Genomic DNA, 20899 nt, shown 5'->3' on the forward strand with positions numbered 1-20899 from the left:
TTAACTGAAGAGCCATTTAATAAGCTAATTTAAATTGAATTATTAACTATAGATAAGAATTAGTCCTTGGGCTTTCTGAGATCTCTACATTTTGAGGAGGAGCTCCCAGTAATGTAATGGCTAAAGTCCTGGCTAAAAGGTGAAATGCTTAGGTACCATGAAAATAGATGTTTAGCAAGGAGTTCCTCTGAGAAAGACTCATGAAATCTTCCCCTAAGGTGGTTTTCTTCTTTGCCTGTACTTTAAATTAGCAGTCTTTAGCATTGCCCCTGAGACCATCTCACGGGGTCCACATAATCAAAACTTGTTGTCATGATAACACCAACAAATTATTTGACTTTTTCACTCCCATTCTTTAATAAATGTGTTCTTAAGTTTTCCAGAAGCTATACAATGTATGATGTTGGCATCACTCTGACAGCTAATAGGATATATGGTTATATATTTTTGTATTTACATTTTATTAGTTTTAAATTCACATATGATAAATATCAAAAGATATAATTCACATTACAGAAAAAGCTCTTTGGGATCCTCAATGATGTTTTTAAATGTGAAAGGGGTCCTAAGACCAAAATGTTTGAGAACTGTTGCATTAAGTCATCCTGCCTGATCTAGCACCAATTGGCTGAGATACTAGAAATACAGAAAAATACAAGGGAATGATTCCCACTAAATTTGAAACTATGTGAGCTCATCAGTCTGCAAAGGTTGGTAACTAAAAGCAAAATCAAGAGAACACATATAAGAAAGTGCTGCAGAACTGATAGGGTCATGTCAAAAGGACACAGGCACCAACTCAAAGGAGCTCACAATGGCCAGACATCCAATTTGTGTTTTTGTGATTAGTCAGAAAGATAAGCTGATCTTTTAAGAGGCAGGAGATAGAGAGGAGGGGAGGGTTTTACGCACATTATGGGAAAAGACAAGGATTATCATTCATTTCCACAATTCCCAAGAGAATATCATAAACCAAATATTGGAGTCAACACTTTTAATTGTTCAATATTTTACTACAAATATAAGAAACAATACAGAATTAAATAACACATGAAAATCTGGCTAAATATATAAATATCCAGTTCAACAGTGAAAACAACTTACACTTTAATTCCTAGGATAGACACAGATGAAGCAAAACATACTGAAAAAGCAACTAATTTGGTCGTACGGTTTTTAGATTCAATATTATTCCAAGAGCTGGAACAGTATCTTTAGAACAAAGGAAATGTATGTCCATATTTGCCTCTGCTGCTATTGTGAAAAGTTAATTCACGGTAAAAGAAGCCAGCAGAGGCAAAGCATATGAACTGGCTGACTGCTGTACAGGAAATCTCAACATCTGTTTTCATAATATATTTTCATTATGCGAGGCTGACTTTTGAATGACCTACAGTAGGGCTGGGTCATGTTATACGATAAATGGAAAGGGAAAGCATGCTTCTCAAAAAATGTGAGCTATTGTCTAAGACTAACAATATTTATCTTGCTATAAAAATAGATAAGTTAAATGAGTAAGTTAAGATTGCCAATATTATTCCACAATAAATTCAGTCCTATATTTGTTGGAGTAAATTTCAGAGAAGCACATGAAGAATAGCAGTGAAACCAAGGATTCTAGCAAAGTCAGCTATTAGCAAAACAGTAAGCAGGAAGTGAACTAGATTCAATAAAAGAGCTGGAACAGTATGTTTAGAACAAGGGGAAGGTATGCTCATAATTTGCCTCCTAAATGAAACCAAATAAGGGAAAACAGCCTCACAGACCAAGAACAAGGGAAGAAGAGATGTAACCTCAACAGAAAGGCAAAAGATAATCTCAGAAAAGTTCTTTGGACCTTTCTGTATTCTTTCTTCTCTCTTTCACTTCTTCCTCCTTTGCTTATTCTTTTTTTTTTCTTTCTGCAATTATGTTTTAAGTTAAGTTTTAGAGCTACACAGTAAATTATCTGGTCCAACACCTTTATACTTCGGATGAGGTAAAGTGACTAACAGAGGTCCCCACCAGTAGGAGCCCAAGTCAGTCTATGAGCTCAGCGCTCCTGATATTAAGTGCAGTGCCCTTTCAACCACATAACATGGCACTGCTTTACAAAATCAAGTCCTACAACAGACTGGAGAGGTAAAATGACTTCCTCTTGGAACTCAAACACTGAGTAGCTCAGATGGCAGTAGAAAGTGGCAGGATCCCTTAAGGCTTTCGCTCCCACCTCTTATCCTCTTTCAGGTCCTTTGGAGAATGGTCCCTTTTCCTCCTGCTTTCCTCTTGTGTCAAATTCAAGTAGACCAGGGAATCACTTTCAGGGTCATGTGTGACTCATTTAGGGTTCTGGATAAAAGAAAACCAAGGTATTAACTTTGGACACTTATAAATTCTATCCTAATAGATTTTAAGAAGATAAAAAACAGAAAGATTAAGAAACACATAATTATTCTACTGCATATTCATTGGCAAAGATAAGGAAGTAGACATTTCAGACCCAGTATGATGTGAGGGCACTATGACTCTTTACAAGAACACAAGTAGGCTGGATGCAGTGGCTCATGGCTGTAAGCCCAGTGTTTTAGGAGGATCATTTGAGCCCAGAAGTTCCAGATCAGCCTGGGCAACATAGTAAGACTTTGTCTCTACAAAAAATAAAAATAAAAAAATTAGCTGGACATGGTGGCATGCACCTGTAGTCCTAGCTACTCAAGAGGTTGAGGCGTGAGGATAGCTTGAGTCCAGGAGTTTGAGGCTGCAGTGAGCTATGATCTCACCACTGCACTCCAGTCCCAGGCAATATAGCAAGACATCTCTAAAAAAAATAACAAACTAAAACAAAAATAAAAGAACATACATAATCCCAGGAAATACTGGCTTGGCAAATCACCTAAGACTATAAGTAAAAGAACATGTTGAAAAATGCCAAATGATCAAAATATATTCTATTTAGAAGCTTTGTTTCTCATGGATAATAACTCACTGGATGTCAGGGTAGAAATGGTCATGAATAGAGGCCTTTCCAAGGGCTACTGGCTTTCTGGCACCTACTGGGAGCCTGTGGGCCTCCCAAGGCACATAGACATTGAAGTAAAAGACTTGGAATTTTATCTTGGTACCACTTCTCACTCTGTGTAATCTTAGGTAATTGTTTACCAGAACCTAAAAAATTCTGCACGTTTTAGATACTGCCAGTATTTCTAACTGCAGGAATCAATGGACCATGGAATGACCATCTTCTCCCAACATGGCTCAATACTCTTCAATTTAAATAGTAAAAACAAATTACTAGAAAAATGACATAAAATAACAGACACGATTCATTTTTAAAATATTAGATTCAACAGATATAAAATTACCATCAAATTCTTATCATAGAATGTAAGAATTTATTCTCAATTATGTACATATTTTTCTTCAGACTGGTAAAGAACACTTCTTGGATGGGCAACCATCCTTAGACTATACTTGGAGTAACACTGCTCAAAAAAAAAAAAAAATATATATATATATATATATATATATATTTTTTTTTTTTTTTTGAGATGAAGTCTCACTGTGTCACCCAAGCTAGAGGGCAGTGGCACAATCTTGGCTCTCTGCATCCTCTGCCTCTTAGGTTCAAGTGATTCTCCTGCCTCAGCCTCCTGAGTAGCTGGGACTACAGGCACGTGCCACTGCACCCGGCTAATTTTCATATTTTTAGTAGAGACGGGGTTTCTCTATGTTGGTCAGGCTGGTCTTGAACTCCTGACCTCAGGTGATCTGCCCACCTAGGCCTTCCAAAGTACTGGGATTGCAGCACTGTGCTCTGTAAAACATTAATGACTTTTGTGCCTTACAACTTTCACATTTGCAATTAAATCTGCTAAAAGCCACTCTTCCCTGTTTTCTCCATGGCTGGCTTATTTTCTTCTTGTAGGTCGCTGATTAAAAGTCATCACTGCGATGAGGCCGGGCGCGGTGGCTCAAGCCTGTAATCCCAGCACTTTGGGAGGTCGAGGCGGGTGGATCACGAGGTCAAGAGATCGAGACCATCCTGGTCAACATGGTGAAACCCCATCTCTACTAAAAACACAAAAAATTAGCTGGGCATGGTGGCGCGTGCCTGTAATCCCAGCTACTCAGGAGGCTGAGGCAGGAGAATTGCCTGAACCCAGGAGGCGGAGGTTGCGGTGAGCCGAGATGGCGCCATTGCACTCCAGCCTGGGTAACAAGAGCGAAACTCCGTCTCAAAAAAAAAAAAAAAAAAAAGTCATCACCGCAGTGAAGCGTTCCCTAACAAATTCCAAGTAACTGGTATCCTTTTCAAGTTACCCTCTTTCACTGCATGCCATATTTTACATTATTCTATATTATTTCCTTGTGCTAAAATCTCATGTTTTAATTTACTTGTCATTTCTCTGCCTGTCCCCCTAACCTGTCATATCCAATAGAATGGCAAGGTCCTGTTTTGTTCATGATAGTATAATCTGTGCTAATTACAATGCCAAGCATATTAAAAATTATTAATAAATATTTATAAAGTGAGTAATTGAACTGAGCTTCTATGAATTTTGTTTTATCACCTATCAGACAGAAATGCTTTCCTTATAAACTGCTGTGAGAATTAAATGTAACCATTTCTAGATCTAATCCTTTTGTCTCATGATAACTTACATGTTTAAGAACACCCTCCATGCCTTCCTTTTATCCCCACTTGCAAAATTTTATCTTCTGAAATCTAAGTACTATTTTCCCTGAGAGGTAAGACTATGTGTTTAGAACTATCAATTAGCAATAACAGAATTTATAATTCTTATATGACCTAATTACTGACTGGAATCCAGAACAGTAATCTAAATAATAGCATGGATTCTCTTAGAGATCACCAGAATACATTTTTGTTGTTGCTGTTTTTTTTTTTTTTTTTTTTTAAAAAGGTCTTAAGTTAAGCCTGAATTTGAATAATTGATTTCTTAATTCTGCATCTGGTCAGAAGAAGTTTTTTCCTTTTTCTAAAATAAAGTTTCTATATATCTATTGCCCTCTGACTCCTCAAAGGCCATACTTTACTCATAGCCCCTGCCAGAACAAAACTTTTTAGGATTCTTCCCAACTCTAGAATACCTAAGGACTACCTGTAGTACTGGTTAATTTGCAAATACACAGGACACATCTAGAGACTGTGATTCTTTGTCTTTTCGTGTGGTCCAGGAATATTCTTTCATTTTCTTTCTCTCTCTCTTTTTCTCTCCCTTCCTTCCTTCCTTCCCTTCTTACTTTCCTTCCCTCCCTCCCTCCCTCCTTCCCTTTTTTCTTCTTTCTTTCCTTTTCTATCTTTTCTTCCTTTCTTTCTGTTTTCTTTCTTTTTGGATTGGGTCATCTATGAACCAGTGCATGAGAGAACAAAAATAATAAGGTAAGTGTAAAGCATAAGGAATAGAGAGTGAAGAAATTGTTTAGTGCAGAGAAGACAGAATAGCCAAGTCACGATAAGGATAGGAGAAACTAGATCCAAAATCCATGAATCAGTGCTGATAGGGAACCTAGGGCAGTTTTGGATCTACAGGCACCTTCAGGTAGCCACTCTTCTTGACATGTGGCTGTTTAGTTTCCTAGAAATCCATTTATATGCATCCTTACAGGAACTGTCCTCCTTCTACCCCTGACTTGTGCTAGCTTCAGTGAGTAATTTTTCTTCCCACACTCCTATAGAAAAAACATCTAACCAAAACAGTTTTGCTTCTTCAAAAAGAGATACGATTGCACTAGCAGGAAATCAATTTTAGGCATCACAAGTTCATTTTGGCAACACAAGTTCATTTCAGTACATGTAGGCTTTTACTAGACACATTTTCCTGATTCTGTCTTCCCACTGGGTCACCGTCAGTTCCTTCCAAGACCACTGAAATGACTTATATAGCAGCTCTTCCAACAATGTCTTTTCGTTCAAATCCCAGAAAAACAATAGATTCCAATCCAGGGCCACTGTGTGGAGTTAGCACATTATCCCCAAGTCTGCATGGGTTTTCTCTAGATACTCTAGTTCTCCCCACATCCCAAACATGTACTGTAAGTTAAGTAAATTGGTATGTCCTAATGGTCCCAGTCTGAGTAACAGAGTGTGTGTGTGTGTGTGTGTGTGTGTGTATGCCCCCTGCTGTGGGATGACATCTGTCCCGTATCAGTTTCTGCCTTGTATCTTGAACTGCTAGGATAGGCTCTGGCCACCTATGCGCTTTGAGGAAATAATTATCTTACTTGTTTTTGTTACTCTTTCTTAAATGTATGAAATAAATGAAGTATTTATTTCAATGTTTAATATTAGAAATGTTTTGGTCTTTATTAAAAGTTTGAGGAAGTTTTGTGACCAGAAATACGCCATAGGAAATTAAGTCTTGTTTCCATCATTTAGCCTATGGCAAATTTTGTTTTGTTACATGTCATTTTGCTTAAACTCGCAGTTTCCAAGAGCCTATTAATGACAGTAAGACTTAATGTATTCTCCCTTCTAAATACTTATGCCCATGTGTCCAAACAGATTCAGGTAACTTCTGAAATCTTCCTCAAAGTTTTCCTAACTGCTACAGTTCTTAAATTTTTACCTCTATTTACCTCTCTAAACTTGCCCCTCCTTCAACATTTGTACAATTCATGAAAATGTGCATCGATAAAACTAAAAAGGACCTTAGATTTAGTAATTACAAAAGAGAACATTTATTAGAAACTTACTCTGCTGCATTGGTATGCTAGAGCTCTTTGGGTGAGGCTGATGGTTAAATAGTAGCGTGAAATTTGCCGTGGTGGGAATGTTTACTTCACAGAAGTTGGCAAAAGCTACAAATAAGCACCCCACCCCTCTCCTCCCAAGCCAGTGTTCTAGCATATTATTCATTTTAGGCACTTTTCTAAGCACTTGCATGTGTTCCCCTTTAAATCTTCACAACGTTTTTTTTTTTTTTTTTTTTTTTGAGACGGAGTTTCGTTCTTGTTACCCAGGCTGGAGTGCAATGGCACAATCTCGGCTCACCGCAACCTCCGCCTCCTGGGTTCAAGCAATTCTCTTACCTCAGCCTCCCGCGTAGCTGGGACTACAGGCGTGCACCACCATGCCCAGCTAATTTTTGTATTTTTAGTAGAGACGGGGTTTCACCTTGCTGACCAAGATGGTCTCGATCTCTGGACGTCGTGATCCACCCACCTCGGCCTCCCAAAGTGCTGGGATTATAGGCGTGAGCCACCGCGCCCAGCCCTCACAACGTTTTTATGAGATACAGTTATAATTATTATCCCCATCTTAATGAAGAAAGGGAGGTGCAGGGAAGTTAAATGGGTTGCCCAAAGGTACAGAGCAAATTTGTAAGAGACAGGATTTGATCAAAACCACTAAGTAATGGTTCATTGGTGCAAATAAAAATGACTAACTAGAAAACAACCAACTCTATATGTCATTTACAAGCATCCTTGCCAGAATTAACAGTTGAAAACTTTAAACTCTTGAAGGAGAAATAGTGTAGAAATAAATACCACACTTGGTTTCTCAATTATTTCATGCATCCTTTGTTAAGATGAAAAGAATTTCGGTTAGATGGGATTAATAACTTCAAGAGATTTATCATACAACATGGTGACTATGGTTAATAACAATGTATTGTATACCTGAATATTACTGGCAGAATAGATTTTATGTGTTCATACCACAAAAAAAATATGCGAGGCAATGCACATGTAGGTAGCTTCCTTTAGCCATTCCACAATTGTATACATTCCACAATATATACAAATATGTCATGCACCATAAATACGTACAATATCTACTTTCAATTAAAAAATAAATAATTCATAGTAATCATTTTTTTAAAAATTGAAAGAAAATTGTGTACACCGTCCCAAAGGTATTTAATGAGAACTTTAAAGGACTTTCAAAATACAAGGCAAGCATTTTTCTTTATTGTATAAAAATGGGAGAAGGTTGGAGAATTTATAAACTAGTGTCAACAGAGACTCAGAACTAGAAGCACTGGTCAGTCACCATGAAATTCTAGTTTGAATACTGAGAAGGTCAAGAGGCTCTCTTTTGATAGTCTCTCATTCATAAATTTCCATAATTGTGCCTCACGAAATTTGGAACTTAACATTGAAGTGATTTCTGCAAAACATGTCTTGCATGTTTGTAGCACAGAGTCTCATTTTTTCTTTGTTTACTAGAAGAAACTGCATTTTTTTTTACAATATGGTTATTTTTAGAGATTAAAATTATTAAAGTTAAATTGTACGAACAGTTTTATTTCTTAATTTTTTTCTGACATTTCTTTTTTTCTACTTAATATGCTTCATCAAATATATGCACATTTTATCTCTGTCTTTTTAAAAAATTGTTAGTGGAAGAACTGCTCTACTGCATATGGGCCATTGGAATCAATTAGGGCCTATAAATGGGAATTTTGAAGAATTCTGAAAATGACATGAAAAGTATTGAGGCTCCTAAAGTCTATAATGACTTCATAACATGACTCTGCAAGTATGGTGCTGAGAAATTCCCAGTTATGATAAATGGGGAAAGACCAATTTGGTTATGCTTACTATCACTACAGATAGTGATGAATAGAATTTTCCCACTTTGATCTTTCACAGTTCCCTGTGACACTTCCCATGTGTCTACGTCATGCTTATGATTAAGACAAAGGAAGTCAGAATTGCTTCCTCCATGAAAAGGTGGAAATAGGGAGAAGCAGGAAATACACAAGAACTGAGATTCTAATAAAAAAAAGTTTTTGTAATATTATAGTTAGTAATAGATTTTGTAATATTACAGTTAGGGACAGAAAACAAGACAAAGCAGAAGTGATTCTTTTGCATTATAGATTTGAGAGACAACATATAATCGTAGAAAATAAAGCCTTGCCTGGTCAGAGGTTCTGACCAGGTTTTGAAGTTCTTTAATAGAGAGTTGCCAGGAACAGAGCCAAGGCTATGGAATTGCAGAGAGAAAATACTTCTACTGGCAGGTCAGTAAACAGCTATCTCTCTAAGCAACTCACTCTCACATCCTTTTAGCATTTGTGGTAGGCATAATAATGGCACCCCAAAGACATCCACATCCTAATTCAAGGAATCTGTGAATATGTTATTTTACATGGCAAAAGGCATTTTGCTGATGTGGTTAAATTAAGGACCCTGAGATGGATTATGCAGTTGGGCCCAATGTAATACAAGGGTACTTATAAAGGAAAAAGGAGACAAACCTGTCAGATTTAGGATTCAATGTGAAAAAGACTCAACTGGACATTGTTGGCTTTGAAGATGCGAGGCAAGGAATATGGGCAGTCACTAAAAGCATGAAAACAGAGAGAGGAGAAAAAGATTCCTAGAGCCTCCAGAAAGGATAGTAGCCCTGCAGATACCTTGTTTTAAACCCATGCTGGACTTCCGATCGCCAGAACTGTAGTATAATACATGTGTGTTGTTTTAAGCAACTAAGTTTGTGATAATTTGGTAAAGAAGCAATAGAAAATTCATAGAGCATTTATGATGTTTCCCCCTCTGTAAGCCAAGTTGAGTACTTTCATTAAGTGGCCCAATCTTTTCCAGGTTAAAGAGCATACCGTTGGCTTCTTTTGTTAGTAGAGGCTAAGAAGATCTTGAATCTGTTTAGAGGCAAGCTTAGTATATGGGTGTGACTATACTACTTAAATGCATGACAGTTCCAAACAAAAACAAACTGGTAATAGACACTAGGTGAAGGATACATGCAAGCTAAAATGCAAAAGGAGCAGAGATGTTAGAGGATTGTTCAGCTGGATGATTTTCTCATCCTTTTTGTTTTTCATTAATTAGTCTACCAGATACTGACAGCTAATCTCCTTAAAACAGCCCCATGGCCAAAAACCAAGGGAATGGGTGTATCATCTGAGGATTCAGGTTCCTGGCAATGTATAATAATAGGTTAGGTTATCGTGAAGAGAAGGAAATCAAGGTAAATATACAGCTCACGCAAATGAAAAGCATACTTCTACATGGATTAGCTAGTACTCGAAAAAAAAGAATAGTCAAGTTTGGCATATAAATTATAAATGATTGTCTAAATTTTCTCTTCTTCTCCAAAGCAGACTTGACTCAACCAAACAAAACCAAACAACAAAAAAAATGCCTCTCAAAATAGAGCTGTCTTAAAAATTAGGTGATTGTCTATGATGACCTGCCTCAAAGTGAAGTTTCTTTTATAGTTTCTGAGAAGCATGTAATTATTGGTGGGTTGACATTAATAAGAAATAAAAGATTATTCTCAACCCCAAATTTAGCTACATTGTCATATATGTGGAAGGGACAATTTTATGAAATCACTGGGTTTTAATAGAACTATTTCGAGATGGTAGAAAATTTCCCTAGGAAATTTTAATTCTTTCTCACTTTCTGTTTTTGTTATAAGTACTGGATTCATGAAAGAGAAAAGAATATTCTTTGAAAGCTTATTAGTCTTACTGTGGTAGTCTCCTGGAAAGTAACTGTGATAATTCTATCAGGAATGGTGCAGAGAAAGGGCCCGTGCTGCTTTACAGATGAAAACACCAACACCGTGCTCTCCAGCATTACACAGCATCACAAGAAAAGTAACGGGAGTCTAATTTCTATGTAAAAATTACATCAGTAACTCTAAGTTTGCTTACACATTTGTGAGAAACGAGTAGTGATTATGACTAAAACTTTCCTTTTGGTCATTTATCCAGAACAGATTTTACTTTACTTAACAGATTTACCTTACTTGCCAGATTTTTATTATTGGCTTCTGGACAGTTACATGAAGATAATTCCTTGTCTGTCACAAATTCGAGAACTGATTCATTTGACTCCTTTACTTTTCTGTAAACTGTAAACACACACTCTGTCTCTTGCTAGCTCTCTCTCTCTCTCTCTCTCTCTCTCTCTCTCAGTTCCACCTCTTCACTTTCCTGTTTCTGTTCACATCACCATTTTTGAGGTTACCAAGTTCAAAACCCTTGTGTTATTTTTGACTGATCATGTTTTTTTGCCCATTTGGAAGTTTTATGTTTTCAGAAGATGATGGAAAGTAAAATAGAAAGAAAACAAAAGTAAGGATGAGAACAAATGGAAGACAAATGTGTAGGACTATTCCCCTTCCTCACGAAGTATCAACCAGAATTCGTTAATTGTAGAAAAAAAAGTCAGATATTCTTTCCTTTTTCTTTTCTTTCTCCCACCTTTTTGTATAACCCAAGGTTTGGTCTAAATGAACCAGTATTGGCTTAGCCCTGAGCATTTAAGCTCCAGCATATTCGGCACTCGGTTTTACTAGCTGTAAGTATACGAAGCCAAATTATCTGGCTATTAAAATTTTCGAAATCAGGGGCCGGGCGCAGTGGTTCATGCCTATAATCCCAGCACTTTGGGAGGCCAAGGCAAGTGGATCACCCGAGGTCAGGAGTTCAAGACTAGCCTGACTAACATGGAGAAACCTCATTTCTACTAAAAAAAAAAAAAAAAAAAAAAAAAAAAAAAAATTAGCCAGGCATGGTGGCACATGCCTGTAATCCCAGTTACTCGGGAAGCTATGGCAGGAGAATCGCTCAAACTCGGGAGGTGGAAGTTGCAATGAATCAAGATCGCACCACTGCCCTCCAGCCTGGGTGACAGAGCAAGACTCTGACTTAAAAAAAAAATAAAAGGGCGCCGGGCACGGTGGCTCAAGCCTGTAATCCCAGCACTTTGGGAGGCCGAGGCAGGTGGATCACGAGGTCGAGAGATCGAGACCATCCTGGTCAACATGGTGAAACCCTGTCTCTACTAAAAATACAAAAAATTAGCTGGGCATGGTGGCACGTGCCTGTAATCCCAGCTACTCAGGAGGCTGAGGCAGGAGAATTGCCTGAACCCAGGAGGCGGAGGTTGCGGTGAGCCGAGATCACACCATTGCACTCCAGCCTGGGTAACAAGAGCGAGACTCCGTCTCAAAAACAAACAAACAAACAAACAAACAAACAAAAAAGGATCTAAATTGGTTGTTATAGTTTGGATACTTGACCCTACGAGCCTCGTGTTGAAATCTGATCCCCAATGTTAAGGGTAGGGGCTAGTGGGAGTGGTTTAAGGCAGCAGATCCCTTAGGAACTGATGAATGCCTTTGGGGTGAGTGAGATCTCTCTATTAGTTCCATGAGAGCTGGTGAAAGAGCCTAGCAGCATGCTCTTTTGTTTTCCTGTCTCACCGTCTGATCTCTGCACACGCTGGCTCCCCTTTTCCTTCTGCCATGAGTGGAGGCAGGTTGAGGCCCTCACCAGATGCAGATGTTGGCGCTGTGCTTCTTGTATAGCCTTCAGAAGCCAAATAAACCTCTTTTCTTTATGAATTACCCAGACTCAGGTATCTTTTATAAGCAAAACAAATGGAAAAGTCAACATAGGTTCAGGTATTTATTTCATAAATGAGGGAAAACTTGGGCAGAGAAATAAGCTGATTCTTTTTGCTTCAAGAATCGGTTATTAGCATTGAATGATTATATTTCCCAGAAAATCCAAGACTTGCTTAATGAACAAGGGTAATTATTTTACATATGTCTTTCCAGTAGAATTTACCCCTGGCTTGAGCAGATTGCATTATAAGACTTTTGCCCAACAGGGACTTTTAAAAATGAATTTAAATACTTTACACTTTCCTGCCAGCACTTTCCAAAAGAAAAGGGCATTAACATTATGCACAGATTAAGTGAATACAATTGACAACAATAGCTCCTTTCAAGTCAAGACACTAGGGCATCAGTAACGACAGGAAGAACATTTGGCAGAGGTCAGGGCACTACAGTTTAATCCTAGCCTGCTCTCAAGAAGCTGTAGGGGCCGGGCGCGGTGGCTCACACCTGTAATCCCAGCACTTTGGGAGGCTAAGGCAGGTGGATCACGAGTTAAAGAGGTCAAGACCATCCTGGTCAACATGGTGAAACCCCGTCTCTACTAAAAATACAAAAAAATTAGCTGGGCATGGTGGTGCGTGCCTGTAATCCCAGCTACTCAGGAGGCTGAGGCAGGAGAATTGCCTGAACTCAGGAGGCAGAGGTTGCGGTGAGCCGAGATCACGCCATTGCACTCCAGCCTGGGTAACGAGCGAAACTCATCTCCAAAAAAAAAAAAAAGCAGTATGAACTTATGGAAAAAAGTCAACTTCCCTCTCTGGGCTTCAGTTTCCTAACTGGAAAAGAAAAATGTTGGGATAAAGTAGAATCAAACACTTCTGCCTTTGATTTTATTTTGTGGAGCACTTATGAGTTCTATGGGCTTATAATTTATGCAATAAGATTAACTGATCTGTAATCTTCTCTCCTGGACAAAACAAATACCTTTACCTACTTTTGCAAAAGGGCCACTGACACTGAAGGCTTTTGTGTGTTTCATAAATTCACAAGAATTAATCTGGAGGACTATGCAAAATAAAGTGGTCAAAAACTTGAAACATTAACAAAAACATAAAAGTATAAACATAAAATAAAAGAAAACATTTATATAAAACATAAAATGAAAGGAAAAAAGGTTATATTTGAGGGAGACTTTTAATCAGTCTAAAATAGCAATCAAAGCCAACATTTGTTTCTTTCCTGTCCCCTATCCTGCAGTCATCTGAAATGGAGGAAACTCCCACCTTACCCCTTCACTCTAGCAAATTCCCATTACACAAAACATAAACTGCAGCTTTGTATTCAATTCAGTAAATTGTGCACTGTCTTCAGAAACCAGACATTTCATTCTTCCTCTTTGTCTAACTCACTTCTCTTGCTTTATAGTGTCTCTTGTTTTATAATTTCTTACAGTATCTTAGATTGGCACTTATGAGGTACTGAATTTACAATAGGAGAAAGTGAATTTTAAATTCTCTCTGTGCTCAATCAGTTCATTCAATAAATTAACATTTATTGAGCACCTGGTATATATAAGATATCGTAGGCCGGGCGCGGTGGCTCAAGCCTGTAATCCCAGCCCTTTGGGAGGCCGAGGCGGGTGGATCACGAGGTCGAGAGATCGAGACCACCCTGGTCAACATGGTGAAACCCCGTCTCTACTAAAAATACAAAAAAAAATTAGCTGGGCATGTTGGCGCGTGCCTGTAATCCCAGCTACTCAGGAGGCTGAGGCAGGAGAATTGCCTGAACCCCGGAGGCGGAGGTTGCGGTGAGCCGAGATCGCGCCATTGCACTCCAGCCTGGGTAACAAGAGCGAAACTCCGCCTCAAAAAAAAAAAAAAAAAAAAAAAAAAAAACATATCGTGATAGTTGTGAAACATAAAGAGAAATTTGCAGTCTAAAAAGGCAGAGCGACATGACATAGTTACTGTAAGTATAGACCACTTGCATGATGCTGATAGAGTTTGAGGCATCGTGGGAGTAGAGCACAGAAAGTGCTACTTAATGAGTGATCATAATTGGAAAATTTCAGCCTCTTAAATGGGCAGATGGCCTGTGAAGTGCTGTAAAAAGAGAAGAGATTGTCATTCTCATGATGAGTGGAAAGGATCCTGCATGAGTGCCAGACTTCTTTCTTTGGTTCTGTCACCATTGTTTGATTCCATTAGCTTTTAAGTCATCTTAGCAAACAAAAAGCAGAAATGTTCAATTTAATATCCAATTGCAAGAAAATGCCCCGATGCATTTTAAAACAGTATCAACATGTCTGTCATTGTTGCCATTGTCAATCCCTTATTTATATGTTCAAATGACCCTCAAATTGTCATTAAAAATATAATTTCTGTCATTTTTCTTTTAACACCCTGTGGTGACTCACCTCGGTCCTGATTCCGGTGACGTTTCCAGTACAATAAGATTGAGATTAGGACCAGAAGAATTACCAGGGAAACAATGCTTAACAATAGTGGAACTGAAAACCAATAGCCTATAGATATTTAAGAAAGAAAGAAAAAAAAGTGATGTCACGAGAGGAAATTGTTGAGGCAAAAAGTGATAAAGCAATAGAGTTGAGCTTTTAGTTGAAATCGTCGTTAACTACATACATATGGAGGTTTACATGCATGACTTCATATCATTTTAATACTATTTAGATATTAGCAATAGCTAACATGTTTTATTTGGTGACTATGTAACAAGAACTTTAAATGTATCAATGTATATCATTTAATCCTCAAAACATCCTAAGAGTTAGATATTATTATTATCTACCAGATTTAAAGAAAACTGAGGCTTGGAAACTTTAACTGAGATCAAAATCAGAATAGCAAATGGAATAACCAAGGCTTGGTGGAAAGTCTGTTTGCCTCTAAAGCACATATTCTTTGCCATACTGTCTATTAAAAGAATATATGAGCCGGGCACGGTGGCTCAAGCCTGTAATCCCAGCACTTTGGGAGGCTGAGGTGGGCGGATCACGAGGTCAAGAGATCGAGACCATCCTGGTCAACATGGTGAAACCCCGTCTCTACTAAAAATACAAAAAAATAGCTGGGCATGGTGGCACATGCCTGTAATCCCAGCTACTCGGGAGGCTGAGGCAGGAGAATTGCCTGAGCCCAGGAGGCGGAGGTTGCGGTGAGCCGAGATCGCGCCATTGCACTCCAGCCTGGGTAACAAGAGCGAAACTCCGTCTCAAAAAAAAAAAAAAAAAAAAAAAAAGTATATGTTTATTGAGGAAATTGTGGAAAATGCAGAGAAGTATAAAGCAAAAAAAAAAAAAAAAAAAAAAATCTCATTACTTCTACCCCCAGAGATAACTCATCTCAAAGTTTTTATTAAATATCTTATCTATGACTTTGTTATTAAACCTCTTTCCAGTAGTCAGTCAATGCAACTCAGCCTAAATATCAGCTCCTCAGTGTAATGTTGCAATGCAAAGGCAGATGAGGAACTTTTTGATTTGGGATTCTCTAACATCTTCTCCATACCTCCGTAATGGGTTTTGCCACATCATTATTTAACTGAACACCTTCAGACTTTCAGACAGGGATTTGTCTAATTTCTACAGTTCCAGTGCTTTGAGGATGACGCTTTGAGCATGGAAGATTTTTGGTAAATGTTCACAGAATAAACAAACATTATATAAGTAGTATATAAACACTGTAAGTGATATAAGTGAAATCTGGCATTCTTGGGGGGAAAAAAGACATTCTTTTCTAGGTTCTTGTTTTTCAAGAAAATATACCCTTTGCCATGGCTGAATCTGAAGATCTCTTCACAAATATCCCGATTCAACATTGCAGGTCTTTCTGACCAAATTTATGTAAATATCCAACTTCTGATTAGTCTGAGTTTTCAGGGTCTCCAAAAATGCCTAGAGGAGGTGAGCCTTAGACGCTACTGCATTAAAGAGACGTGTGTAGAAAGTTTTTCCATTTTATTGCTCATAATTTCTCCAAAAAAGAGCAGTAATATTTTTTAGAAGGCTTATTACTGACTGCTTCATCTAGAGTCAGTGCTTCAAAACTACATAGAGAAAAGATTTGGCTATTATTGCTAAAATTTCTTGTCTTTATAATCTCTGCTCCCTTTATTCTCTCCTCTATCATTCTCACCTCTTGTATCTATGAGGCCCAAAGACAGTAGTTTAGATAAAAAACACAAGAGAATAAAAAGGAACTTGGATGAGAGGCAGTTTTCTTTAAAATGGGTGATGAAAGCACTTCAGATAGGTCCCTTTCTCACAGTGTAGATTACACAGTGGTTTCATCACAGATGTTGCTTCCAGAAAACCTTCCAAATCTCTCTCCCAGATTAAGCCCCTCCTTCCCAACCTCCAGTCCTCTCATGGTGCATCATAGCTTTCTCTCTGGAGAATTGAATGCACAGTTTTACAATTGCCCGTCCACTTATCTGTACTCCCTGGTAGACGAGAAGCTTAGGGAGTGAGTCTTGCTTATTGTTGCGTTTTTCATGTTCAACCCAAAATCTGGCCCAGAACAGAACTAATTACATGGTAGTAGAATGGAATTAATAAATGAATGGATCTCAGCAACAGCATTTGGTGTGTGGGCAATGAACCACATTTATGAAAGTAAAACTTGCTTTATTTGTTTTCACAACTGTTTTTTATTTTTTCCTTATTTGCCCCATTCTTTCTCCAAATAGCTCTTACGCTAAGAGGCTGAAAACCTTTGTAGGATATTCACCTCCTTCCAGGTGTATGCACACAGATACAACCACAGCCACCTTGCTCACTTTCTCTTACCTTTGTTGAAGGTTTGTTTAAAGTCGGTCACAGTCCCCAGGTGCAGCACCTGGCAGATCACCTCCTTCCCCACCTGATTCTTAGGGTCTTTGACCTGGAGGATGCTAGTAACAGATGTGGTCCCATTTGGGTGAGACACAGTCTCTGTACTATTTTCAATCCCTGACCGAGGAACCTTCCAGGAGATCACGGGGGCTGGGCGGGCAGTGGCAGAGCAAGTGATATTTAGGTGGTCTTCAGAGAATTTGTAGTGAAGGGATACTGTGGGCTGTACTGGGACAAAAAATAAATACAACCTGTTATCAGCTAAGCACCTGGTCTGAGTCCTGCGTCTCCTCAGAGAGATGAGGGAAAGATGCTTATAGAAAGACAGTGGAAGCTAGAAAGATAGGGTGGCATATCCTACCCAAACTGGGGACTTTCCAGTTCTTCTTGTTTCTAATTCTCTGATCTGCAGAATGGAGACTGGCCTAGTATAAACCTGTGATGAGAAAGACCCTCTTTGTAATTTGTCTGCAGCAAAATTAGTTGGACGGACATAGAGTATTGAGAAATCAGATGTTACTTTTCTCTTGCAAACAGTGCAAAACCTAGTTATTCTGTTCTTTTCCGGGGGCAATGTGGCATCTCTGCCTTCTTCTAGGTATTCGTCTTAAATGGCTTGACAATAACACCCATTAGCACCACCTACTGCCATATATGTGGCCTGTATCTATCAGAAGCACCAGGTCAGTTTCAGAACAGAGAGCCCATAGAAAGGCTATTGTTTAGAGACAGAGTCTCGCTCAGCCACGCTGCCCAGGCTGGAGTGCAGTGGCGTCATCTCAGCTCACTGCAATCACCCTCTCCCGGGTTCAAGCGATTCTCCCATCTCAGCCTCCCAAGTAGCTGGGATTCCAGGTACCCACCATCATGACTGGCTAATTTTTGTATTTTAGTAGAGATGGGGTTTCACCATGTTGGCCAGGCTGATCTTGCACTCCTGACCTCAGGTGATCCACCCGCCTCAGCCTCCCAAAGTGATGGGATTACAGACATGAGCCACCACGCCCGGCCTAGAGATAGTTATTTTCTTCCTAGAGCTGAACCAGTGAATTAGATATATGGGGAAGAGGTGAAAAATCCCTTTTTGAAAGAGCTACACAAAATGCGAATTTGGAGTTCATAGCTAATAACCTTAAAAGCTGTAAAAATGACTGTTGGAAGAGTATTGGAAATCACCTAAGAGAAAATAACTAGCACATGAGAAAATTGTTTTCAGGCCAGCTGTAGCCTGTACCCTCTTGAAAATCCCCTGATTAGTGAGCTCATTTTTGTTGGACTATAGAATTTTCCTTTTCTAAGCAAATGTAGACTTGTCTTTCTGTGATTGACTTTGGAGCCCACAATATAGTAAAATCCCAGTGCTAACTGAAAGCCTGGGCTGTACTTATAGGTTCAAGAGGCAGGTAGATGACAGTGGGTTGGAGAAAGTAGGGCTTTGGAACTGTGGCACTGACTAAAGAGTGCCCAGCTTACTAATGCCTGTGAGAACTGGAAGAAGAGAAATAAAACTGAAAATATATGAATATTGTTGTGGCCAGACTGAGTGTCGAGGTCCTATGATGTATCAAAGAATGGCTTAGATGAAAGTTACAAGGTGTGTCTGGAAAAGATCAGGGTGGAAGAGAACAGAATTACTAGCTTTAAAGCTCAGAGGCATCTGGTTTTCAGGAAAAAAAAATACAAAAAGTCTATGAGTGAAGGAAGGAGACTAAGAGAAAGAAAGATGAGAGAAAACGGAAGAGAGCAAAAAGGAACAGAAATGAGAAAAATACGACATAAGAAAAAAATAAGAAAAACTAGGAGGAAGGGAAGAAGAAAGGAAGGCAGAGAGGAGACAAGAAAGGAAAGAGACAGGGAGGAGTAAGAGAAAAAGACACAGAGAGAATGAAAGACGTGGAAATCAAGAAAGAAACAGCGTAAGATTCTATAGAGAGGACTCATCATAGGCAAAATAAGTACATGGAATATTACGTAGCCATCAAAAACGATGAGTTCACATCCTTTGTAGGGACTTGGATGAACCTGGAAACCATCATTCTCAGCAAACTGACACAAGAGCAGAAAATCAAACACCGCATGTTCTCACTCATAGGCAGGTGTTGAACAATGAGAACACATGGACACAGGGAGGGGAGCACTACACACTGGGGTCCGTTGGGGTTAAATGGGGGAGGGACGGGGGAGAGGGGAGGTGGGAAGAGATAGCACGGGGAGAAATGACAGATACAGGTGAGGGGGAGGAAGGCAGCAAACCACACTGCCATGTGTGTACCTATGCAACAATCTTGCATGTTCTTCACATGTACCCCAAAACCTAAAATGCAATAAAAAAAAAAAAGATTCCATACACTTGCTACATGAACTGAAGATTATTAACAAAGAGGCCTCAAAAAAAAAAAAAAGAAAAGAAAAAAAAAAAAGAAATTTCTTTTGGTGTTGTCCTATCTCCCTTACATCCTTATTTACTAAGCTATTTCCCTTGCATTTTTATCTACTAAGTCTCTTCTTCCCTGTGGGCAATGTTCTTGGCATTATTAAACTCTCCCTTCAATATTCCTAATAACCCTAAGTTTGTCCTCTACTCCCTAAAACTACTGCCATGTGTGCCATGCTCCAAAGTTATCTCTTATTCCCACTTCCTAATCTTTCATCTCAGCTGTGTGTCAGTTAAGAGGAAAGGAATCTCATTAAACTACACCTCCTGGATTTTAAAAGAATGCGTATTGTCCAGGTATATCTTTAGTTGGCATCATTTCAGGTATGAAATGATATGCTCTATGTGCCCTTATCAATCCTGAAAGAGGTACCCTGAAGCAAAATGAGAAGGACAGTCGTATTGGCTCAAGGCTAGCCCAATCTGGCTCTATCTTTAGATCCAAAAAGTTGAAGTTGTAAGTGACCCTAGAAATGATCTATTTCACACATATTGTGCAGACAGTGAAACGCCAGTGCAGAGTGGATAGGGCTCTTCTACGGTCACGTGATTGCTAGTGGCAAAGCCAGGTCTGAACCTTATTACTGCTAATGGAAAACTTGTTGCCCTCACGATTGTCCTCAAATTACTCCTGTTGACAGCAGAATCCCTCAGAAATAAGATAGCTCCAGTCAAAGAACTCAGCGTAGCCCCATGAACTCTCCAAATAATTGTAAACAAAGCTATAGTAGACATGAAAAGCTATCTTCTCATGACCCTTTCTGTGGTTAAAATCCTGAAAAACTGGGCCCTACGCCTGTTCCAGACATTCTTGAAAAGAGTATTTCCAGACACAGACAATGTATTCCAGAGACTCTCACCATAGAGGGTGAGGCAGGCTGTTCCTGAGATCTTCCCATAACCAAAGGTATTGAAGAGACACATGTAACACCCTTCATCCTCCAGGGTGGTATTCCAGATGGTGATGGTTGAGTTTTGGAGTCCCAGCTGGGTAATGTTCAACTTGTCCTTATAGGCAGGCTGGACCACCACCCCATAGCTGTTGCTGAAGGTGGCTATGTTTTCTGGGCTTACAGCTTTCTTTTTCTGCCATGTCACAATCAGGACTTCGTAGGTAGTTTGCAGAGAGCATCTTAAGGAAGCAGGCGTATTCAGCTGCTCTCTTTCATCCTGGGTCACCACTTGCACCATGGAATCAGAAAAGAACATTTATATTTAAAGATTGTAACACACATACACTTTTTCCTAATTACAAATACAATGTATTTTCAATGTCAAACAT

General features: G+C 39.0%; 1 protein-coding gene across 6 annotated transcripts in view; it reads right to left on the bottom strand.

Annotated features, from left to right (window-relative positions):
• Positions 1-992: 992 nt before the first annotated feature.
• Positions 993-20899, bottom strand: part of CD200 (CD200 molecule) — a 29398-nt gene continuing 9491 nt past the window's right edge. For 3 of the 6 annotated variants that reach the window (XM_074404389.1, XM_074404387.1, XM_074404386.1), the window contains 4 exons: positions 20478-20798; positions 17139-17411; positions 14748-14855; positions 11476-14433 (listed from right to left, as the gene is read on the bottom strand). In XM_074404389.1, the coding sequence (XP_074260490.1) occupies positions 14399-14433; positions 14748-14855; positions 17139-17411; positions 20478-20798 (737 nt within the window). In that variant the 3' untranslated portion in view covers positions 11476-14398. Of the gene's footprint in view, positions 2329-11469; positions 14434-14747; positions 14856-17138; positions 17412-20477; positions 20799-20899 lie in introns of those variants that run through there. The other 3 variants (XM_074404383.1, XM_074404388.1, XM_074404384.1) reach the window with 3 other exon arrangements.

Source organism: Saimiri boliviensis, chromosome 8 (genome assembly GCF_048565385.1).
Source record: "Saimiri boliviensis isolate mSaiBol1 chromosome 8, mSaiBol1.pri, whole genome shotgun sequence".
Taxonomy (NCBI): Eukaryota; Metazoa; Chordata; class Mammalia; order Primates; family Cebidae; genus Saimiri; species Saimiri boliviensis.